Source organism: Castor canadensis, chromosome 6, assembly GCF_047511655.1.
Source record: "Castor canadensis chromosome 6, mCasCan1.hap1v2, whole genome shotgun sequence".
Classification (NCBI taxonomy): domain Eukaryota; kingdom Metazoa; phylum Chordata; class Mammalia; order Rodentia; family Castoridae; genus Castor; species Castor canadensis.
Window position 1 is genome coordinate 124,545,280 of NC_133391.1, and position 19,690 is coordinate 124,564,969.

General features: G+C 37.7%; 1 protein-coding gene across 3 annotated transcripts in view; it reads right to left on the reverse strand.

The window, feature by feature from the left end:
• Nucleotides 1–10,698: 10,698 nt before the first annotated feature.
• Nucleotides 10,699–19,690, reverse strand: part of Rgs7bp (regulator of G protein signaling 7 binding protein) — a 101,406-nt gene continuing 92,414 nt past the window's right edge. For 2 of the 3 annotated variants that reach the window (XM_074077410.1, XM_020160395.2), the window contains one exon: nt 10,699–15,755. In XM_074077410.1, the coding sequence (XP_073933511.1) occupies nt 15,752–15,755 (4 nt within the window). In that variant the 3' untranslated portion in view covers nt 10,699–15,751. Of the gene's footprint in view, nt 15,756–15,782; nt 16,057–19,690 lie in introns of those variants that run through there. The other variant, XM_074077408.1, reaches the window with a different exon arrangement.

A 19,690-nucleotide genomic window follows, 5' to 3' on the forward strand; every position in this document is an offset into this window, starting at 1 on the left:
TGGAGTGGCTAAAGTGGTAAGACTGCCTGCCCAGCAAGCACAAGGCCCTGAGTACAAAAAAAAGTTGCTTCTTTTATCTTTACATCAACAATCAACTGTCTTTAAGAATCTTCTGCAGAGGGTTATCTGGGGGCAGGTAGGGGAAAAAGCCCCTCAAAGCCCAGGGGGAGTTTTATCGACCAGCAAGCGTATATGCATATTACAATTATGCCATATTGTTATGGGCCCTTATCTAACAATGAGAACAGCACTCCGAGTCCTTGTTTTATAATTAATAATCCTCAGCAACTATGTACCAAGGCTCCAATCTGACTCCAGTGCTCAGTTGACTTTTTGAAAGGAGGCTTATCTCCCTCTAGAAGACCTCCCATGTCTATAGCACTCTATGCTCTGATTTTATAATGTTTTTAAAAAGTCATTGAGGGGACGGGGGGTGGGGGAGAAATGACCCAAGCCTTGTATGCACATATGAATAATAAAATTAGAAAAAAAAAGTCATTGAGTGCCTCAGATATAGCAGATAATCCATGTCCTCAGATGGTCTTTTGGAACAGGGCTTTTCTACCTATAGAAAATCTCACAATGCCTCACAACAGTATAGTCTGAGCTATTGATCTGAATGCTTTTTCCAGAGAACTTCACATTTGTCTACTGATGACATCATGTTAACTGGACTGAATGAGCCTAAAGTGCTCAGAAAGCCTTGGCAAGACACAGAACTCCAGAGGACAGAGATAAACTTTGCAAAGATTGAGGGATCTGCTACCTCGGTGAAGTGTTACTGTGGGATGCTTGGATATTAGCTCCAAAGTGAAAATAAGTTAGTGACCCTTGAACCTCCTATGGGTACAAAGGAAATCTGAGGTGTGGCCAGCCCCTTTAGGTTTTAGAGGCAATGTATTTCTCATTTAGCACTAGAGCCCCAACCCATTTATCAGGTAATGTTAAGAGTGTTCATTTTAAGTGGATCCTGGAGTGAGGAGGGGCTCTGTAGCAGGTTTAGTTGCAGCATAAGCACCCTGTCACTTGAGCCATATCATCTAGCAGAGGCCATGGTGCTGGAGGCATCTGGGTATAAAAGAATGCTATGGTAAATGCCAACAGGAGAGTCACAGCAGACAATTTTACCGCTCAGAAGCTGACTCTTGACAGAGATGGAGGAATGGACCAGCAGAATTGGTCAAAAAGATTTATGTTCTAATCTCTGGAACCTGTCAATATGTTGTTTTACATGGCAAAGGGACTTTGTACATATGTGATGTTAAGAATTGTGCAATGGGAAATTATCCTGGATTATCTAAGTGAGTCCAGTTTAACGGTAAGTGTTTTTTAATAAGAGGGAGATAGAGGGTCAAGGAAGGAGAAGTAGAGACTGAAGAATGGAAGAATGGAAGAGCAGGAGAGGAGGGAGGGAGGGAGGAAGAGAGATTGAGAGAGAGAGAGAGAGAGAGAGAGATACAGATGTTGTGTTGCTAGCTTGAAGACAGAAGACAGAGCCATGAGCCAAGGAACGCAGAAGGCTTTTAGAGGCTATAAATGAAATACATCCATTTCTAGAGCTTCCAGGCCTATTGACACCATGAATTTAGACCAGGAGAACTGATTTCTGAATGGTAGGTTGACAAATTTGTGTTATTTAAGCCACTAAGTACATGGTAACTTGTTTTAACACTAGTAAAAAACTCACATAGGCTTTTCTCACCAAGTCAAGGAGGCATTCAGCCTGATGAATGTCTGCCCTGTGAGAAAACAGATCAACACTCTGCCTTTGATACAAGAACAACCTTGCACTTGGTGGCAACTTGACACTAAATCTGCCCCAACTAAGATTAACCTGTGTTCTGAACATGGTTTGCCTGTGTGTTCTGCAGGGATTCACCCAACACCAGTGTCCCTGGACTCAGTGCTGTCTGCTGACCTGGGATCCTGCATAGCACTGCCTGGGCAAAGGAGGCACCTCAGTGCAAATATGACTGTGGATCTCCTGTTCCTGCTGTATACTCCACCCTGCTCAGCTTCATCCTGGTGCAACAGTGGCATTGCCTCCTAAATTAGAGGATCCTGGGAACATCATGTGTTACTCTTCAAGAACCACTGTATTCCTTCAATCAGTGCTCACTCTTGTGCTTCTGTGGCTCCAACAGAGAAGCTACATGGAACCAAAACCAAGGACTGAAAGCCAGCCTTTGGCCCACTGGGAAGCTGTGCTTCCTATCTCTACAGCTTTATAATCTGTGGGCCTAAAGGTCTTGAACCTTGGAGAGAAGAAAATGAGAGGGCCAGTAAAAGTTAAGCCACAGCTGTGACCTTATCACAGGATTGTGACTCACGGCCAGCTTAGGCAAAGAGTTAGCAAGATCCCATCTCAGCAAACAAGCCAGATGTGGTAGTTCACTCTTGTAATTCAGCCATGTGGGAGGCATAGGTAGGAGGATCACCTTTGGAGGCCATCCCTATGCAAAAATTCCTGAGAATCCATCTGAAAATTAGCTACAGCAAAAAAAATCTGGGTTTGTGGCTCAAGTGGTAAAATGCCAGCCTTACAAGCACAAGGCTTTGAGGTCAAACCCTAGTATTGCCAAAAAAAGTAATAGACAAATAAAAGAATTCCTATACTGACAGAGTTGTTTGGCCCTAATCATCAGAAGGTGGGAGAGCTACTGCAATATAATGAGGGCACAGGGGAATCTGTTTGGCATGCAGAAAATCCCCAGGGTCATCTCTTGGGGTAACACATCCAGGTTTAATGGTAAGTTGGAAGTCCAGCATCCACAGTTCAGTGAGGATGTGGTAACGAGGACTCCCTCCCTCCCTCCCTTCCCTGGGGAGGCTCTTATGTGTGCCACACAAGCACAGTACCCCACTAAACTACATGCCCAGCCTGACTCTTTAATATTTTTAGTTTTTAATTGTTTATACATTTATTCATATGTGTATACATTGTTTGGGCCATCTCCCCCTGACCCCCACCCCCCTCCCCACCTCGCTTCCCGGCGGAACCTATTCTGCCCTCTTCTCCAATTTTGTTGAAGAGTTTTAAAACATAAGAGATAATAAGAAAGACATAGCATTCTTGCTAGCTTGAAATAAAGATAGCTATACAGAGAGATTGCTAGCATTGCTTCCATGCACAAGTGTATTACAACCCACATTGGTTCATCTCTACCATACCTCTTCACTACTTCCCAATTACCTTCCCAAAGTGGCCTCTGCCAGTTTAAGGTTACTATATTTGCTCCTCTACAGTGGGCACATCAACCACATTCAAGTTTTAGGTCCTTCCCTTTCCCTATTCCTCCTGTGTGTGGTCTCCCTTTAGTGTGTGACCCATGTCCAGTAATATTACTGCATTTGTTTTCGGTCGATCATCCACATATGAGGGAGAACATGTGATTTTTGACCTTCTTAGCCTGGCTAAATTTGCTTAATATGATGTTCTCCAGTTCCATTCATTTACTTGCAAATGTCAAAATTTCATTCTTCTTTGTGGCTGAATAATATTTCATTGTGTATAAATACCACATTTTCTTAATCCATTCGTCAGTAGTGGGGCATCTTGGCTGTTTCCATAACTTGGCTATTGTGAATAGTGCCGCAATAAACATGGGTGTGCAGGTGCCTCTGGAGTAACCTGTGTCACAGTCTTTTGGGTATATCCCCAAGAGTGGTATTGCTGGATCAAATGGTAGATCAATGTTTAGTAATAGAGATCCCAAATTCCACCCAGGCACTGGCCACCTAAAGACTCCATTTCCCAGGCTCCCTTGAATATGGGTGTGGCTGTAAAGCTGAATTTTGACCAACAGGATATGAGTGGAAGTGTGTGATCAGGTAACATCCTTTAAGCTGGGAATCTGAAGCTCATGCTCCTTTCCTTCCCTCTGGGATGCAACAAGAACAAGAACGTAGAAGCTGAAGCACTATCTGGGACCTAGAAATGGAACAACATGGCAGAAGTTTCTTGGTAGGCCTGGACCCCTAAGTTCATATTACTACCTATGAAAGTCAGTCAGCCAAATCACTTGTCTTATTTAGAGTATTAATAAGGTAAATCTCTGTATAGAAAAACCTGGTCATTAAATTTATTAAGTTTCAGTTTCCTCAAAATAAAAGGACAAGAATGTCAAAATCACAAGAGTTTCAGCCATATATCTACATAATTACTTTCTTAGAGCTAAAGCTCCTTTATTAGAAAAATAAAAAAAAATCAGAGTCACAGGTTATTCCAAACGAAATGTTATCATTTGCTGGTAAATGGATGGAACTGGAGAACATCATTCTGAGTGAGGTTAGCCTGGCCCAAAAGACCAAAAATCGTATGTTCTCCCTCATATGTGGACATTAGATCAAGGGCAAACACAACAAGGGGATTGGACTTTGAGCACATGATAAAAGCGAGAGCACACAAGGGAGGGGTGAGGATGGGTAAGACACCTAAAAAACTAGCTAGCATTTGTTGTCCTTAACGCAGAGATTCTAAAGCAGATACCTTAAAAGCAACTGAGGCCAATAGGAAAAGGGGACCAGGAACTAGAGAAAAGTTTAGATCAAAAAGAATTAACCTAGAAGGTAACACCCACGCACAGGAAATCAATGCGAGTCAACTCCCTGTATATCTATCCTTATCTCAACTAGCAAAAACCCTTGGTCCTTCCTATTATTGCTTATACTCTCTCTACAACAAAACTAGAGATAAGGGCAGAATAGTTTCTGGTGGGTAGCAAGGGGTAAGGGGGGTAAGGGATGGAGGAGGGATAAAGGGGGTAAGGGAGGAGGGGTAAGGAAGGGGGCAGGGGGTAGGGGGGAGAAATGACCCAAACATTGTATGTACATATGAATAAAATAAAAATTACATGCCCTGAGTTCAAACTCCAGTACCACCAAAAAAAAGGCATGATAAAATTACATGTTCATCTATATTGCCCACTAGTCCTTTTGTATGTTTATGTACTTTAACATTTAAATCTTTATTTAATCTAGAATTTACTTGAGTGAAAGTAGGAGGTATATATCTAATTTTTCTCCCACTGAATGGCTAGTTGGTTATCTCAAAATTATCTAGTCAATAATCCAGCCGTTTTTCAGATTTGAAATGTCATCTTTATAATGTACTAATTTTTCTATGTTCTTAGGTCAATAATGGACTGTATATTTAATTCTAGTGATTCAGTCTGTGGCCAATAGTGGTAATCATTTTTCTCATTCTATCTATAGTTACCTGAAAGTTGAACACTTTTGTTTGGTAACATTCTAGAACAAAAGAAAATGATAGATATTTCTGAGGCATGTGTGTTGTGTATGTGTGTGGGAGGGGTGGGGTGGGAAACTGCTGTTTCCCTTCTTCATCCCAAATAACCCTCTCTACTTTCATGTCTTTAAAAAAAAATCTAGATACTGCATATTAGAGAAGAATTCAATATTTTTCTTTCTGAATCTAGCTTGTTTCTCCTAACATGATTATCACCAGTACCATCGATTTTTCTGAAAGTGACATATTTCATTCTTCTTTGTGGCTTAATAATACTCATTGTGTATAGATAACACATTTTCTTTTTCCATTCATCTGCAGATTCCATGACTTGGCTAGTATGAATAGTGTTGTGATAAATGTGGGTGTGCAGATACCTCTGTTGCACACTGATTTAGAGCTGGATCAAATGGTAGCTCTATTTTAAATTTTTTGAGGAATTCCGTACTGATTTCCATAGTGGCTGAACTAATTTACATCTTCACCCATCTTCACTAACATTTATTGGTTATTTGTTTTCTTTTTTTTTTCCCCTGAGGTTCTGTCGATATTGTTTATTTTTTCAAAGTACCAACTTTTTGCTTCATTAATTCTTTGTATGGTGCTTTTGGCTTCTATTTCATGATTTCAGCTCTTACTTTTATTATTTCTCTCCTTCTATTTGTTTTGGGGTTTGTTTGTTTTGTTTTTCTAGGAGTTTGAGATGTATCATTAGGTCATTGATTTGGGATCTTTCAGTCTTTTTAATATATGCACTCATGGCTATAAACTTTCCTCTCAGGACTGCCTTTGCTGTGTCCCATAGGTTCCGGTAGGTTGTGTTTTCATTTTCATTGACTTCCAGGAACATTTTAATTTTCTCTTTTATTTCATCAATGACCCATTGTTCATTAAGTAGTGAGTTATTCAGTTTCCAGCTGTTTGTAAGTTTTTTGTCTTTACTTTTGTTGTTGAGTTCTAGCTTTATTACATTGTGATCAGATAATATGCACGGTACAATTTCTATTTTCTTATATTTGCTGAGGCTTGCTTTGTGCCCTAAGATATGATCTATTTTGGAGAAGGTTCCATGGGCTGCTGAGAAGAATGTGTATTGTGTAGAAGTTGGATGAATTGTTCTGTAGACATCAAGTAGGCCCATTTGATTTACTGTATATTTTAGATCTTGGATTTCTTTACTGATTTTTTGTTTGGATGACCTATCTATTGATGATAATGGGGTATTAAAGTCTCCCACAACCACTGTGTTGGAGTTAATATATGCTCTTAGGTCTTTTAGGGTCTGTTTGATGAAATTGGTTGCATTGACATTGGGTGCATACAGATTGATGATTATTATTTCCTTTTGGTCTATTTCCCCTTTTATTAGTATGGAATGTCCTTCTTTATCTCGTTTGATCAATGTAGGTTTGAAGTCTACTTTGTCAGAGATAAGTATTGCTACTCCTGCCTGTTTTGGGGAGCCATTGGCTTGGTAAATCTTCTTCCAGCCTTTCATCCTAAGCCTATGCTTATTTCTGTCAGTGAGATGGGTCTCCTGTAAGCAACAAATTGTTGGATCTTCCTTTTTAATCCATTTCATCAAACGGTGCCTTTTGATGGGTGAATTAACTCCATTAACATTAAGTGTTACTACTGATAGGTATGTGGTGATTCCTGTCATTTAGTTGTCTTAGTTGTTTGAAGGTTTGGTTGTGTATACCTAAGGCGAGGTTACTCTCTACTTTCTTGCTTTTTCTTTTCCTGTAGTTGGTGCTGCCTGCCCTTTCATGGTTATGTTGGGTTTCACTTTCTGAGTACAGAATCCCTTGAAGAATCTTTTGTAGTGGTGGCTTTGTGTTCACATATTATTTTAGTTTCTGCTTATCATGGAAGACTTTTATTGCTCCATCTATTTTGAATGATAGTTTTGCTGGGTAGAGTATCCTAGGGTTGAAGTTATTTTCATTCAGTGGCTGGAAGTTCTCAACCCACGTTCTTCTTGCTTTTAATGTTTCTGTTGAGAAGTCTGCTGTGATTTTGATGGGTTTACCTTTGTATGTTATTTGTTTTTTCTCTTGCTACCTTCAATATTCTTTCTCATGTTTCTGTATTTGTTGTTTTAATGATGATATGCTGTGGGGTAGTTCTATTTTGGTCTGGTCTGTTTGGTGTTCTGGAGGCCTCTTGCATCTGTATGGGAATAGATTTCTCTAGATTTGGGAAATTTTCTGCTATTATTTTGTTGAATATATTATGCATTCCCTTTGCTTGCACCTCTTCTCCTTCTTCATGCCCATGATTCTTAGGTTTGGTCTTTTGATGAAGTCAGTGAATTCTTGCATTTTCTTTTCACAAGTCTTGAGTTGTTTAACTAATAGTTCTTCAGTGTTTCCTTTAATTACCATTTCATCTTCAAGTTCTGAGATTCTGTTTTCTGTTTGTTCTATTCTGCTGGACTGTCCTTCCATTTTGTTTTGTAATTCTGTTTCGTTCTTTTTTCTCAGGTTTTCCATATCCTGAGTAGGTTCCTCTTTAGTGTTGTCTGTTTTCGTCCTGAGTTCATTTATCTCTTTATTAATTGTGTTTTTGTTTCACTTTGGTGTTTTTACAGTGCTTCTATGGTGTCTTTTTTTTTCTTGTGTTTTTTCAAATTCTCTATTTTTGTTGTCTTGGAATTTCTTGAGTGTCTCCTGTACATTTTGGTTGATCATATCCAGTATCATCTCTATAAAATTCTCATTGATTACCTGTACTATTTCTTCTTTTAGATTATTCTTGTGGGCTTCATTAGGTTCTTTGGCATAGTTTATCTTCATTTTGTTGGAGTCTGGATCTGCGTATCTGTTTTCTTCATTTCCCTCTGGTTTCTGTACTAATTTTTTGCTGTGGGGAAACTGGTTTCCCTCTTTTTTCTGTCTTCCCATCATTGCCCTTGGTGGTGTTATTGTCCCTGTACTGTGTGCAAGTAAGTCTTTTCTAGCTTGTGATATTAACAATGGTGATATTTAGAATGGAAGGGTGAGAGGAAAGGGAAAGCAAAGAAGTTAAAGAAAAAGGGAAAAACAAATAAGCAAACAAGTAAAAAAACCAAAACAAACAAAAAAGTTTCAAAGATATTAACAGGGACAGATAGTATACTAATCAACAGTAAGCTAACAGGCATTAGAGAGACAGAGAGAGGATTGAAAAAAAAATAATAATAAAAAAAAGAAAGAAAAATCTCCACGTTCAGATGCAATAAAATTTCAGTTTAATAATTTTGGTGTTCGTCCCTCAGCCTCCAATCCTGGAGATGGTGTCTCAGAAGTAGTTCTGTTGTTGTCTTACCAAAGGGGAAAAAAACAATCCAAAGAAAACAAAACAACACAAAACAAAAAAAACACCACAAAGTGTCCCAAGTTCAAATGCAATACAGTTTCAGTAAGTTTTTTAGCATGCAGGTGTAGTTCAGTGTTGTCTCATCAAAGGAAGGGAGAGGGAAAAAAAAAAGAGTCTGGAGACAGTTCTGTGAATGGTATCTGGAGCTATGGCTTGCCTGCCCACTACTGTCAGCCTGCTGTTGCTGGAGGCGTTATTTATGCAGATCTCAGGAGTGAGCTTAACACTCACCTAGGCCCACAGGCTTTGTTTACTTAGAGTTCTGTGCACTAGCGGCTGCTACAAGCTTTCCCCTTTCCCAGCACACTGGGGGAGGTGACACTGCTCCAGCTTTCTCAGGCCTGCATGTTTATTTACAGTTCACTTGGGAAGTGGGCCTTCTCCCCTCTCTTGTGGAGTTTTCCTCACACTGCCAGTTTTACAAGCTTTCCTGCTCCTGATTGCTGAGTGTGTGCCACTGCTCCTGCCTTCTCCAGCTGACTTGTTGTGAGGGATTGCCCCTTCCTTCCCTCTTCGGTGCTCAGAGTGCCCTGTCCTCTTTGCTATGTGTCTTTTTTGTTGTTACTGCTTATTATTCATTTTTTTTTCTTTTTTCCCTGGGTGGGTGTCAGTCTGTCCAGGGGGCTATGCTGATCTGGTCCAGGGTTGTCTGTGGGAGTACCACATGCCACTTAGCTCACCTTGTGGTCCGTGTCTTCCCAAGCCATCTGGGTGCTGCCATCTGGCAGCGGCCCAGGGGCTCTCCTGGTTTCTCCATTTAATGTGAAGTGGAGATGCTATGCTCAGGCTGGAGGTGTGCAAGAATCAAAGTTTTGCCTCTTCTCAGTGGTTTTTCCTGTAAGGTGTATCTCCAGTGCCTCTCCAAGATTTTGCCTTAGGAAGCACACTTTCTGCTTCCTCCCTCTAGCCACCATCTTGGAATCTCTGGTTATTTATTTTCTTGATGATAGCTATTTTGACAGGGATGAGATGGAATCTCAGTGTACTTAATGGTTTGCATTTCCCTGATGGCTAAGAAAGTTGAACATTTTTTCATGTGTTTATTGGCTACTTGCACTTCTTTTGAAAACTCTGTCCAATTCATTTCCCTGTTTACTGATTATTTGTTCTTTGGATGTTTACTTTTTTTTTTAGTTCTTTTTATATTCTGGATATTAATCCTTGTCCAACAAATGGCTGGCAAACACTTTCTTACATTCTGTAGACTATCTCTTTATTGTGTTAATTGTTTCATTTGCTGTGCAGAAGCTTTTTAACTTATGCAATTCCATTTGTCAGTTCTTGCTGTCATTTCCTGAGCTATTGGAACCCTGTGCAGAAAGTCATTGCCTATATCTTGAAGTGTTTTTTCCTTCTATTAGCTTTAGTATTCTCAAAAGTTCAGGTTCTACATTAAGGTCTTTGATCCATTTTGAATCAATTTTTATATGGGATGAGAGGGATCTAGTTTCAGTTTTCTGAGTGTGGATATCCAGTTTTCTTAGCACTGTTTGTGGAAGAGGTTGTCTTTTGTCCCACACATGTTTTTGGCACCTTTGTCAAGAATCAGAGGCTGTAGCTGGGTGAGCTTATTTCTAGGACACTAGTCTAATTCATTGGTTTATGTATCTGTTTTTGTGGAAGTACCATGCTGCTTTTGTTACTAGGGACAAAGCCTGTTTTAATCTTTCCTCTATTGACTGCACTTAATAATTTTTCTCTCTCTTTCCTTCCTTTCTTCCTTCCCTCCCTTCCTCCCTCCCTCTTTTCTTTCCACAACTCTTTCTGCTTCTTTCTCTTCTATCTCCAAAAGTTGTGCTGCCCTGGCATTTCTTCTCCATATCCCATTATTCATATGTTAACAATAGTAAATAAGCCAAGTAAGGGTAGGAGTGGAGGTAAGGGAGGAGGAGGAGGACAAGGAGTGATCCAAAATGTCTCTCACTTTTACATATTTTTAAAACTTTTATTATTAGTTTTTATTACACAAGTAATACATGTTTGTTGTAGAAAAATTAGAAAACACAGAAAGCAAAAAGAAAAAATAATCACCCATAATCCCACTACCCATAGATAACTGCTATTAACATTGTAGTGTATGTCCTTCTAGCTTTCCTATGCATATATATATACATACATAGATACATTTATATATAATTTTCTTTTTTTACAAATATTGTATTGTACTATACATACTGTTTTATAACATATTTTTTATTTAATATATATTGTGAACATCATTGTTTATTCCCTGAAAAAATTATACAGATACTACATGCTCATTGTGGAAAAATCAGAAGTTACAGATATGCACAAAGAAAATGTAATGCTCCAAATCTCACCTTCCAGAGAGAAATACTGCTATTTATTTGGCAAATATCATTTCAGACTCTTTAATGCACATACATATGTGTATGTTTTTTTTAAAAAAGGAACCATACTCTATATTTCTCTATAACTTGCTTTTTTTTCACTTAGCAATATAGCTTGCACATTTCAATAAATATGCTTGGCACTTATTCTTGATCAGTGCACAGTATTCCATTGAAAGACTATACCATATTTAACAATCGAATGCAGGCTTATTTATAAGACACTCTTGCATAATTTTTAAATATAATGAATAAATGCATCTTAGTTATTTTTTTTCTGACCTTTTAAAAGAAGAAATTCTGTAGAGTGGAATCACTGGACATGCAGTAGAATATTGGATGAAAATATTTTCTAGAAGTGTTTATAGTTTATACTCCTGTAGACCACAAGGGAATATTAGTTTCCATATTCCCTTGTTGTTCCTGGGAACTTGAGTTCTTTACACTCTGCCTTTCTGAGATGAAAAAAGGAGCTTATCATATGAATTTGCATTTTTATTACTAGTATATTCAAATACTTTCATATTTATTATTACTGAATCATTTTAGGATATAGTGCATTGCCCCTTTATATCCTCAGACAGTCTTCTACTGGAGAGTTTGATTCTTTTTGAGTCATAAGATATCATTTATGCCTTTCATTCATTATTCACTCATTCAATGTTTTCATTAATTGCTTTGTATATAGAGATGTGTTAAAAGTTGGGGAGCTCTTAACTCTTTGTTGCTTATGTTACAGATATTATTTTCTCTCAATTTGATTTATTTTTTATACAGGAGTTTGCATTTTTTAATTGGTCCAATTCATCTATCTTTACTCTATAGTTCCTTCCTTTGGTATTATGTTTAGAAAGGTTTTTTCCTCCCACACTAAAATTACATGCCCTGAGTTCAAACTCCAGTACCACCAAAAAAAAAAGGTATGAGAAAATTACATGTTCATCTATATTGCCCACTAGTCCTTTTGTATGTTTATGTACTTTAACATTTAAATCTTTATTTAATCTAGAATTTACTTGGGCAAAAGTAGGAGGTATATATCTAATTTTTCTCCCATTGAATGGCTAGTTGGTTATCTCAAAATTATCTATTCAATAATCTAGCCATTTTTCCGATTTGAAATGTCATCTTTATAATGTACTTAAATTTTCTATGTTCTTAGGTCAATGGGTCTGTGGCCAATAGTGGTAATCATTTTTCTCATTCTACCTATAGTTACCTGAAAGTTGAACACTTTTGTTTGGTAACATTCTAGAACAAAAGAAAATGATAGATATTTCTGAGACATGTGTGTTGTGTACGTGTGTGTGGTTGGGTGGGGTGGGGGTAGGAAGTCAGGACAGGTGATGTCCTGAGTTTGGGACTTTCATAGTGTGACATTCCAGATGGTATTATTGTTCATCTGCCCATTTGTTTGCTTTCTAAAATACATTCGATTTTATACTGGTATCTGTGCTCTCATTCTGAAGCTTAGCTTTCAGTAGGTGGCAGTATTGCCAAGCACTGAGCACCCAACTCTTTTTTTACAGGAGCACGGAGTGACATAGTGGCAGGATTTTAGAATTTCTCCGAAAGCTTTTATTCATTAGAGGAGGCATCAGGACCGTGCTACAGCTAAAGCTTTCTTTACACCCCTAAACAATGGCATAACCAGAAGTTTGCCATGACTTTGCACCTAAATGTATAGAAAACAATACTGGTCAGATTTTTAAAGTGACACTTTGGCCTTGTGGGCATTTCATGTATTTTATCTAAAAATGCCTAGGGCCTACCCCCTTATTTATTTAAAGCCCAGAATTGTGGTTTTAAATATTATGATTGCAGTAGAGTTCAGGCAATTTTTATTTTCCATATATGTGGTGGTATTTTTCAGGTTTCTCAACAAAAACATAAATTCTTTGTTAAATGGAAAAAAAAGTCAACATGGGATATTAAAAGTATGGTGTTAAAATGAGTATGTGCCACAAAACGGTTCTTCCTTTTCTGTTTCAAACATGTGGACACACATGAGAAAATAGGTTCAATATTCTTTTTCTGATATTAGCAATATCAGCCAAGTGATATTGTTAATCTGAAACCCAATTACCAATGAGAACCAACACAACAGAACTGTATCTCATGGAACCACACCTGAGAAAGTCCTTTGGCAGGTGAGAGGAGAGAGGGGCAGCTCCTAAAGGAGTCACTGACATATCTCATGGGAAGTGGTGAGTCACCTATTGCAACCATGAGCCAATGTAGATATCAGAACTTTGAGTACTAAATGTAATTTTAGGACCTGCTACTGAAAGAACATCTATAAATCTTGGAGTGTGTCTACGGGAACTATAAAACTGATCGAAGGCTGGAAAACAGGCACTGAATAAAAGATAAGGTGGCTAAATATATTACCTTAGATATGGGAAGTCTGGCTAGGTAATTAGACAAATTCCCATCTCCATGAATAGCTACTATAGCCTTCCCAGACATGGAGGTGAGACTTGAATTTATTAACAGTCTTCAGTTTTACAAAGGACAATTGCACAGAAGGTGTTACTTTCACACTGAGACTAAGTGAGAGTGAGCACAAATTAATCAAGCAGAAGTGATTTAGGTCAGGCATTTCAGAGAATGTGCTGAATCCAAGGTTGGCCTTATCAGTTAGGAAAGAGATTGCAGCTTAAGGATTCATCACACAGTGGAAGAGTGGGAGAAGGCAGAGATGGGAGCAGAGGGCATGCCAATTTGGGTTATTTCATAATTTTGAAAGTGACCTATAAATGAAATAACCTCAGGGGATGAAAATGAACCAAATTCAGGAAAGAATATTAAGCTATAATCAAGTTTGATTTATGGAAATCAAGGCTGGTAGGGTAGGTGAGTCTAGAAGTGGTTTCATGCTTTGGAAGGGAGTAGAGTTTTTAAATAACATATATCCACAACTGTTTTGCAGGTATTTGATTTTAAAAATGTTATTTGTCTCATATAACTTGTCAAATGTACTTCTTTTGTAGTATGCACACCTATAACCGTGTGTTAATTACTGGTTCATTGGAACTAACTCTGGACGCCATGGATAAGGCCACTAAGCAGCTGGTGTAATCAAAATGGAGACTTGTCTTCATCTTTGTGAGCTCTACCAACCCTTTAATTCTTTCATTTTCAAAAGCTAGAAGACAACTCCGAGTAGTGTATAATTTCCACACCAAATATTAGGTTGAACTATATGAAACCACCATTTTTGTAGGTCGAAACAGTCAAAACCAGCAATTTCATATAATTCAACCTAACGCAACAAATATTCACTCTCTTCATCTTCCCTAAAGCTAAAGGCTTTCATATATTTAGTTTTTAGGTCAAGACATTAGTGTACATATAAATGCCTCTGCAGCGTTGGGATTAAAGACATGCCTTGAATAAACCACTTATAGACCTCTAGCTCAGCTTTCTACTATACTGGACACTGGTGACTCCTCTCTGACTTGAAGATTTTTCAGACTATGTAAAACAAGAAAAGAAGTGCAAAGACTTGATTTGTCAACCCATGGGAAATTCTTTCTGGAAAATGGTAAGAACAGGGGAAAATGTAACAAAATTTGTACCTTGCCACAAGTTAAATAGAGGAGGACCACAACAAAGCCGTGAGCAGAAAAACAAAGCATGTGGTTTCCTCCTTTCTTAAGTACAGTATTGCTTAATGTGTCCAGCTTTCAAGAGTCTAAGCATAAGACAAGACACCAAGTACACATTAGAAAAGTCATATGTGCATAGTCATCTAAAATGAGACAAGCTTAGCATAACTAAAATAGTTTTATTATAATGTAAAATGTTAAATATTTTTACGATCTGAGCTAATTCCAGCATGCCCTATAAGATTTAACACTATGCTGATGTGCAGACATCATGCTTCAGATTTTGATTAGAACAAAATGTGATAATATTCAATTTTACATCTGAGGGTAATTGTATATGTTACTACACCATTTCCTAACTGGGTAACTTCATTCTCCAAGAAGCTGAAAAGACACCATTGGATCAAAAGGGAATAGTTGCCCATATGCATTGTACGAAGGTAATAGGATTATTGTGTATTTACAAAATGTAAGCATTTTTCACATATGGTCTTTGTTGCATTATAAATTAAGATTTTTTTTGTTGAAGCCTTTAGATTCCGACAGACTGGAAGACTAAATGTAAATGAGTGCAGAGAGAGCAATAGGTGAGGTGATACATGTTTGATTATAATATTTCTAATGATATTGGTTATTCGATTTTTGAACACAATTTGCAGTTTTAAATAGATTTCTATGTTTAAAGACTTCTTTCATATATGACAAATTGTTATCATGAGATCAGCAAGAGCTATAGATATACTATTATATGTGAAATAATTTTTCTCTGTATAATACATTTAAAAAACCCTTAAATAATTTAAAAATCATAATTCTTGCATCTGTCATGGCATGGTTTGGGGCAAACATGTACAGTGTCAGCTTTAAAAATCCTTTTAAAAACAGCCTGCTTTTTGAATCTCTTCTTTTTTCTTTATGGCAGCTGCTTTCAAGTGTAAAATCATTTAAAAGGGTAGGGAGAGGCAGATAAAATAAGGGAGCATAGAAAACATAGTCAAATACCAATCACTGTGTGGTTCAGCTGGGTGGAGGTCCTCAGGTTTTGGGATGTTTTCTCAGGTGTTTCTAGTGGTGGGATGCCAGGAGGATCTGCCTAGCTTGAGACGAGACAACATAGCCCAAAGAATCTTCTCTTCCGTCTTCTCACCAAGGGGTAGGGAGTTAGATTCAGAAGGCTGCTGTCATCTGTGATGGGACATAATGTGCGCAAAAGTGAGGCATAGATAAAGCAATCTACTTTTTTATGAAGTGGCTTTAAAAATCCACCGTCCTTTGCATCAAGGTTTCTCAATTTCAGCACTGTCGACTTTTGTGATGACGTCTGTGATCTCTGTGGACAGGCTTCGCTGCGCCAGGCTGTTCTGAGCGTTGTGAGATGTTTAGCAGTGTCCTTGGCCTCTGCTCTCTAAGATGCCTGGAGCATCCCCCATCCGTTGGGCAACCAAAAATGTTCCCAGATATGGCCAAAGTAGCTCGAGGCTGAGAACTACATTAAAAGTACTTAGAGGGGTTAGACTGACTAGAGTATAATATATTTACAGATAAAATACCAAGGCGAAACCCCACTGAACAATGAACAGCCACTTCAACAATGAAAGACGAGAATGTAAAACGGATCATATTAAAGGGAGAATATTAGAGGGAGAGGGAGGATAAATGAAGAGGGTAAAGGAGGGTGAATATGGTTGAAGTATTTTCTACATATATACAAACATAACACACTGACACCTGTCAAAGTTATTTTAAGAAGAGGGAGAATAATGGAAGGGATGAACCAAACTGAGATACACAGTATGCATATATGGAAACATCACAATGAACCCCTCTGTACAACTAGTATGCCCTAATAAAAACATTAAATAAAGAACAATAAAATAGATCAATTATAACAATCTACTATAATAAAATTATGTAAATAAAAAATGCTTAGAGGTAATCTTTCAGTTGGGAAATGTAGCTTATTAGAAACAGCTCATGCTTTGGCATGTTTTCAAAATCTGCCTATTCTATTTACTACTTCTGTGACTCTGAACCTGTAACTTACACTTGCTATGCTTCAGTTTCCTTGTCTATAAATTAGGGCTTAATAATGAATGATGGTTACCTTAGATGAGTATTAAATGAAATCATCTATGAAAAAAACTAGCTTGGGTAGCTTAGTGCCCAGCAGAGAAGAGGCACTGTTCACAGCTATTCTGAACTATTTTTCCTTTACATGCAGGAATTTGGACTCTGAAACTTACACCAGGGTAACTTACAACCCCTAAGTTTTCAGACTTTCGGCCACAGACTGAAAATTGTCTTAGCTCCATACACTTCCTTCATGTCTCAGGAAGAAATTTTAACTATTTCCTGTCAAGTCTTCCCCAGCACTTTCTGACAAGCATTCAGAGGAGATTAAAAACTGCGGCGTTCATAACAAGTAAGAAAATTTTAGCATGATAACAAGGAAAAGAAGAAATAAACGAGCAAACTAAATCTGTTTTAATGAGTTGGGTTTTTAAATACCAGTATAATCCAACAGAGATTCTGCTGGAGCAGAAGTGGCCAGTGGGGACCTCAGAGCTAGAGAAGGACTGTGTGGGAATAACCTGAAAATCACCATCTAGGGCAGTGCTAGTCATGGTGAAACAAAACATCTGGTTGGCATTGGTGACTGTTGGGCACTCAGAATGATGCTAAGGAACTCTCTCTTTCCTCCTCTTAAACTTAAAACAGAATGCTGGCAAAGGGCATGGAATCAGGAGTTAGATGAAGAGATGGATACAGGGACAAAAGTACCTCACCTCAATAGGATTGGTTTGTAGATGAGGGTTTGTTTTTCTTGAGTACTGAGCATAGACGCTCAGGAAACTGTCGAGAACAAAAATAAATCCTGGCTTTCTGTTTCTCCTACCTAAACTGTGTCATACAAGCACTCAGACTTTTCTTCTTCTCTGTAAAGTCTCTCATGTGTCATACTTATTTGTAAGTGAGCATCACCCACCAAATTTTTTAGGGATTTTTGGAATGGTGTGGTATGTTAGATATTTAGATGTAACTCAAGTAGCAAGTCCAAACTAGAGAAGAAAACAAGTGTCCCAACTGCGTACATCAAATGATCGAAACCCAGTCCCTTGTCCAGTCTCCAAAGACTACAGTCCTGTCTTAAAACTAAGACTTTTAGCATGGAGAAAAACAGTACTATTTTTGTCCTTTTCATAGTGAAAAGTAATTTATGATAATCTTGACATTAAAATTTTGAGAGCTAAAAGTAGGACATCTTTCTTTTATAGTTGACCCCTTAGAAGTCACACAATGAAAGCAAGGTCAGATACTACATGAGTTTCATTTTTTAAGAGAATCTTTCTGACAGAAGTCATTATATATTTGGAACAGAAGGTAATCAAAACTCACTTTCCCTTCTTTTCTAGAACTCCTGCTACTTTAACTGCCAGTTAATTAATGAACTCAATCCAATTGGATATGGCAAAGATACAGCAGACTACGAAGGGCAAAGAATTTTACCTTTCAGTATCTTTTAGATATGGACTACACTTCCTGAAGATCAAGTTCATGTATAATTCAATGTTTTCTTGAAACACAATCATCAAAACTAGGAAGATATTTATAGGGAAGAAAGATCTTTATATTTCTATTTTATTGGGATATGGGAGAGCTATCTTCCAAATCCTTATATCACCTTCTATTTTCACAAATATTTAAAAGATTTGAGGAAGGACTTAACCAGTCTTTATTATAAAATGCAAGTCTCATGTGTATTGTTCCTACTGCATGAGAAAATGTCTACCTCAATGAATGCTGTATTTACAAAGGAAAGTATGGGTATGCTGTGGTTGTATGTTTAGTCCCAACCCTTTTTAGGTATTAAAAATACACAGGTATTATATGCATTAAAAATACACAGGTATTATACGCAGAGATTATGAGATTTTTATCAAGACTGAATCTTGTTCATTCATTACAGTGAATCAAAAACCTTTCAATGGCACACCTTTTAAGGTATTGAAATTCTCTTTGACTAGTCTTCATTATAGATGTATATATATGCATTATACACACATATACATGTTATATACACATAGACATGTACACACTCATATAGGATATGTATGCTTCATACATATGTATGCTTCATATATATGTGTGCAAACAACATCTTACTCACAACTGGATAGAAATGTTAGGATTGATGGGAAATTCTGAGATATTAAGCAAAGAGCAGACTGTCAATTAAGGATGACTGCTGGCTTGGGTTATCTTTACTGTGCATTTGTCACACCTTTGCCTAGCACAGGGCTTGTCTGATCATCACCTAGAGCCAAGGAGACAAAAAAAAAGTCAAAAATTCTTGGCGGAAATTCAGAGCAGCTTTCTGCTCCATAGGAAGCCGACACCTGCAGTAAATGCTGAAATTTACTAAGGATGCCTGGAATGGTTTGAAATGAATTCAACTCTAAGGAAATAAGTCTCTCCATGTTGAATGAAGTCCTGTCTCTGAAGTGAAGGCCTGCTGAAAGAATGTGAGCAAATGGGATATTTCCCCACTCATTCTCAATTTCCTGTCTAATTCACTTGAACTTGTTGGGAAAGCTTTGTTTTTCTTTCTTTCTTTTTTTTTAATTGCAAATGTTTATTTGGATCTGGCTTATTAAGGCTTTTATAGCATCTTTTCTCCAAAGTGTATAATCTCAGAAAACTATAACCAAGAAGAGCTTTAAATGTGAAAAATGAAAAGAGGGAAAGGTAAGGGCAGGAAGAAAAGCAACGGAGAAAGTGAAAGAAAAGGGAGAAGGGGAAATTTAACCATCAGTGAATTCAAACCTTAATCATTTGATGTTTAATTCTTGCATGCTACTAAAGCCAGGTGCACTAGGATCCCTTCAAACACATGATACCATGTCTCTATTGCTCAAATTCCTTTTGCTAACAAAAGATTTGTGACATAAATGATACACTGAGAAAAAAGAAGCACATGAAAATGATAAGCTGAGTTTAAATCGTTGTTTTCAAATATAATCAAGAGAAATGCTTATAATGGAATTGCAATTACAAGTTTCTATTCCAGAGAGAGAGAGAGAGAGAGAGAGAGAGAGAGAGAGAGAGAGAGAGAGAGAGAG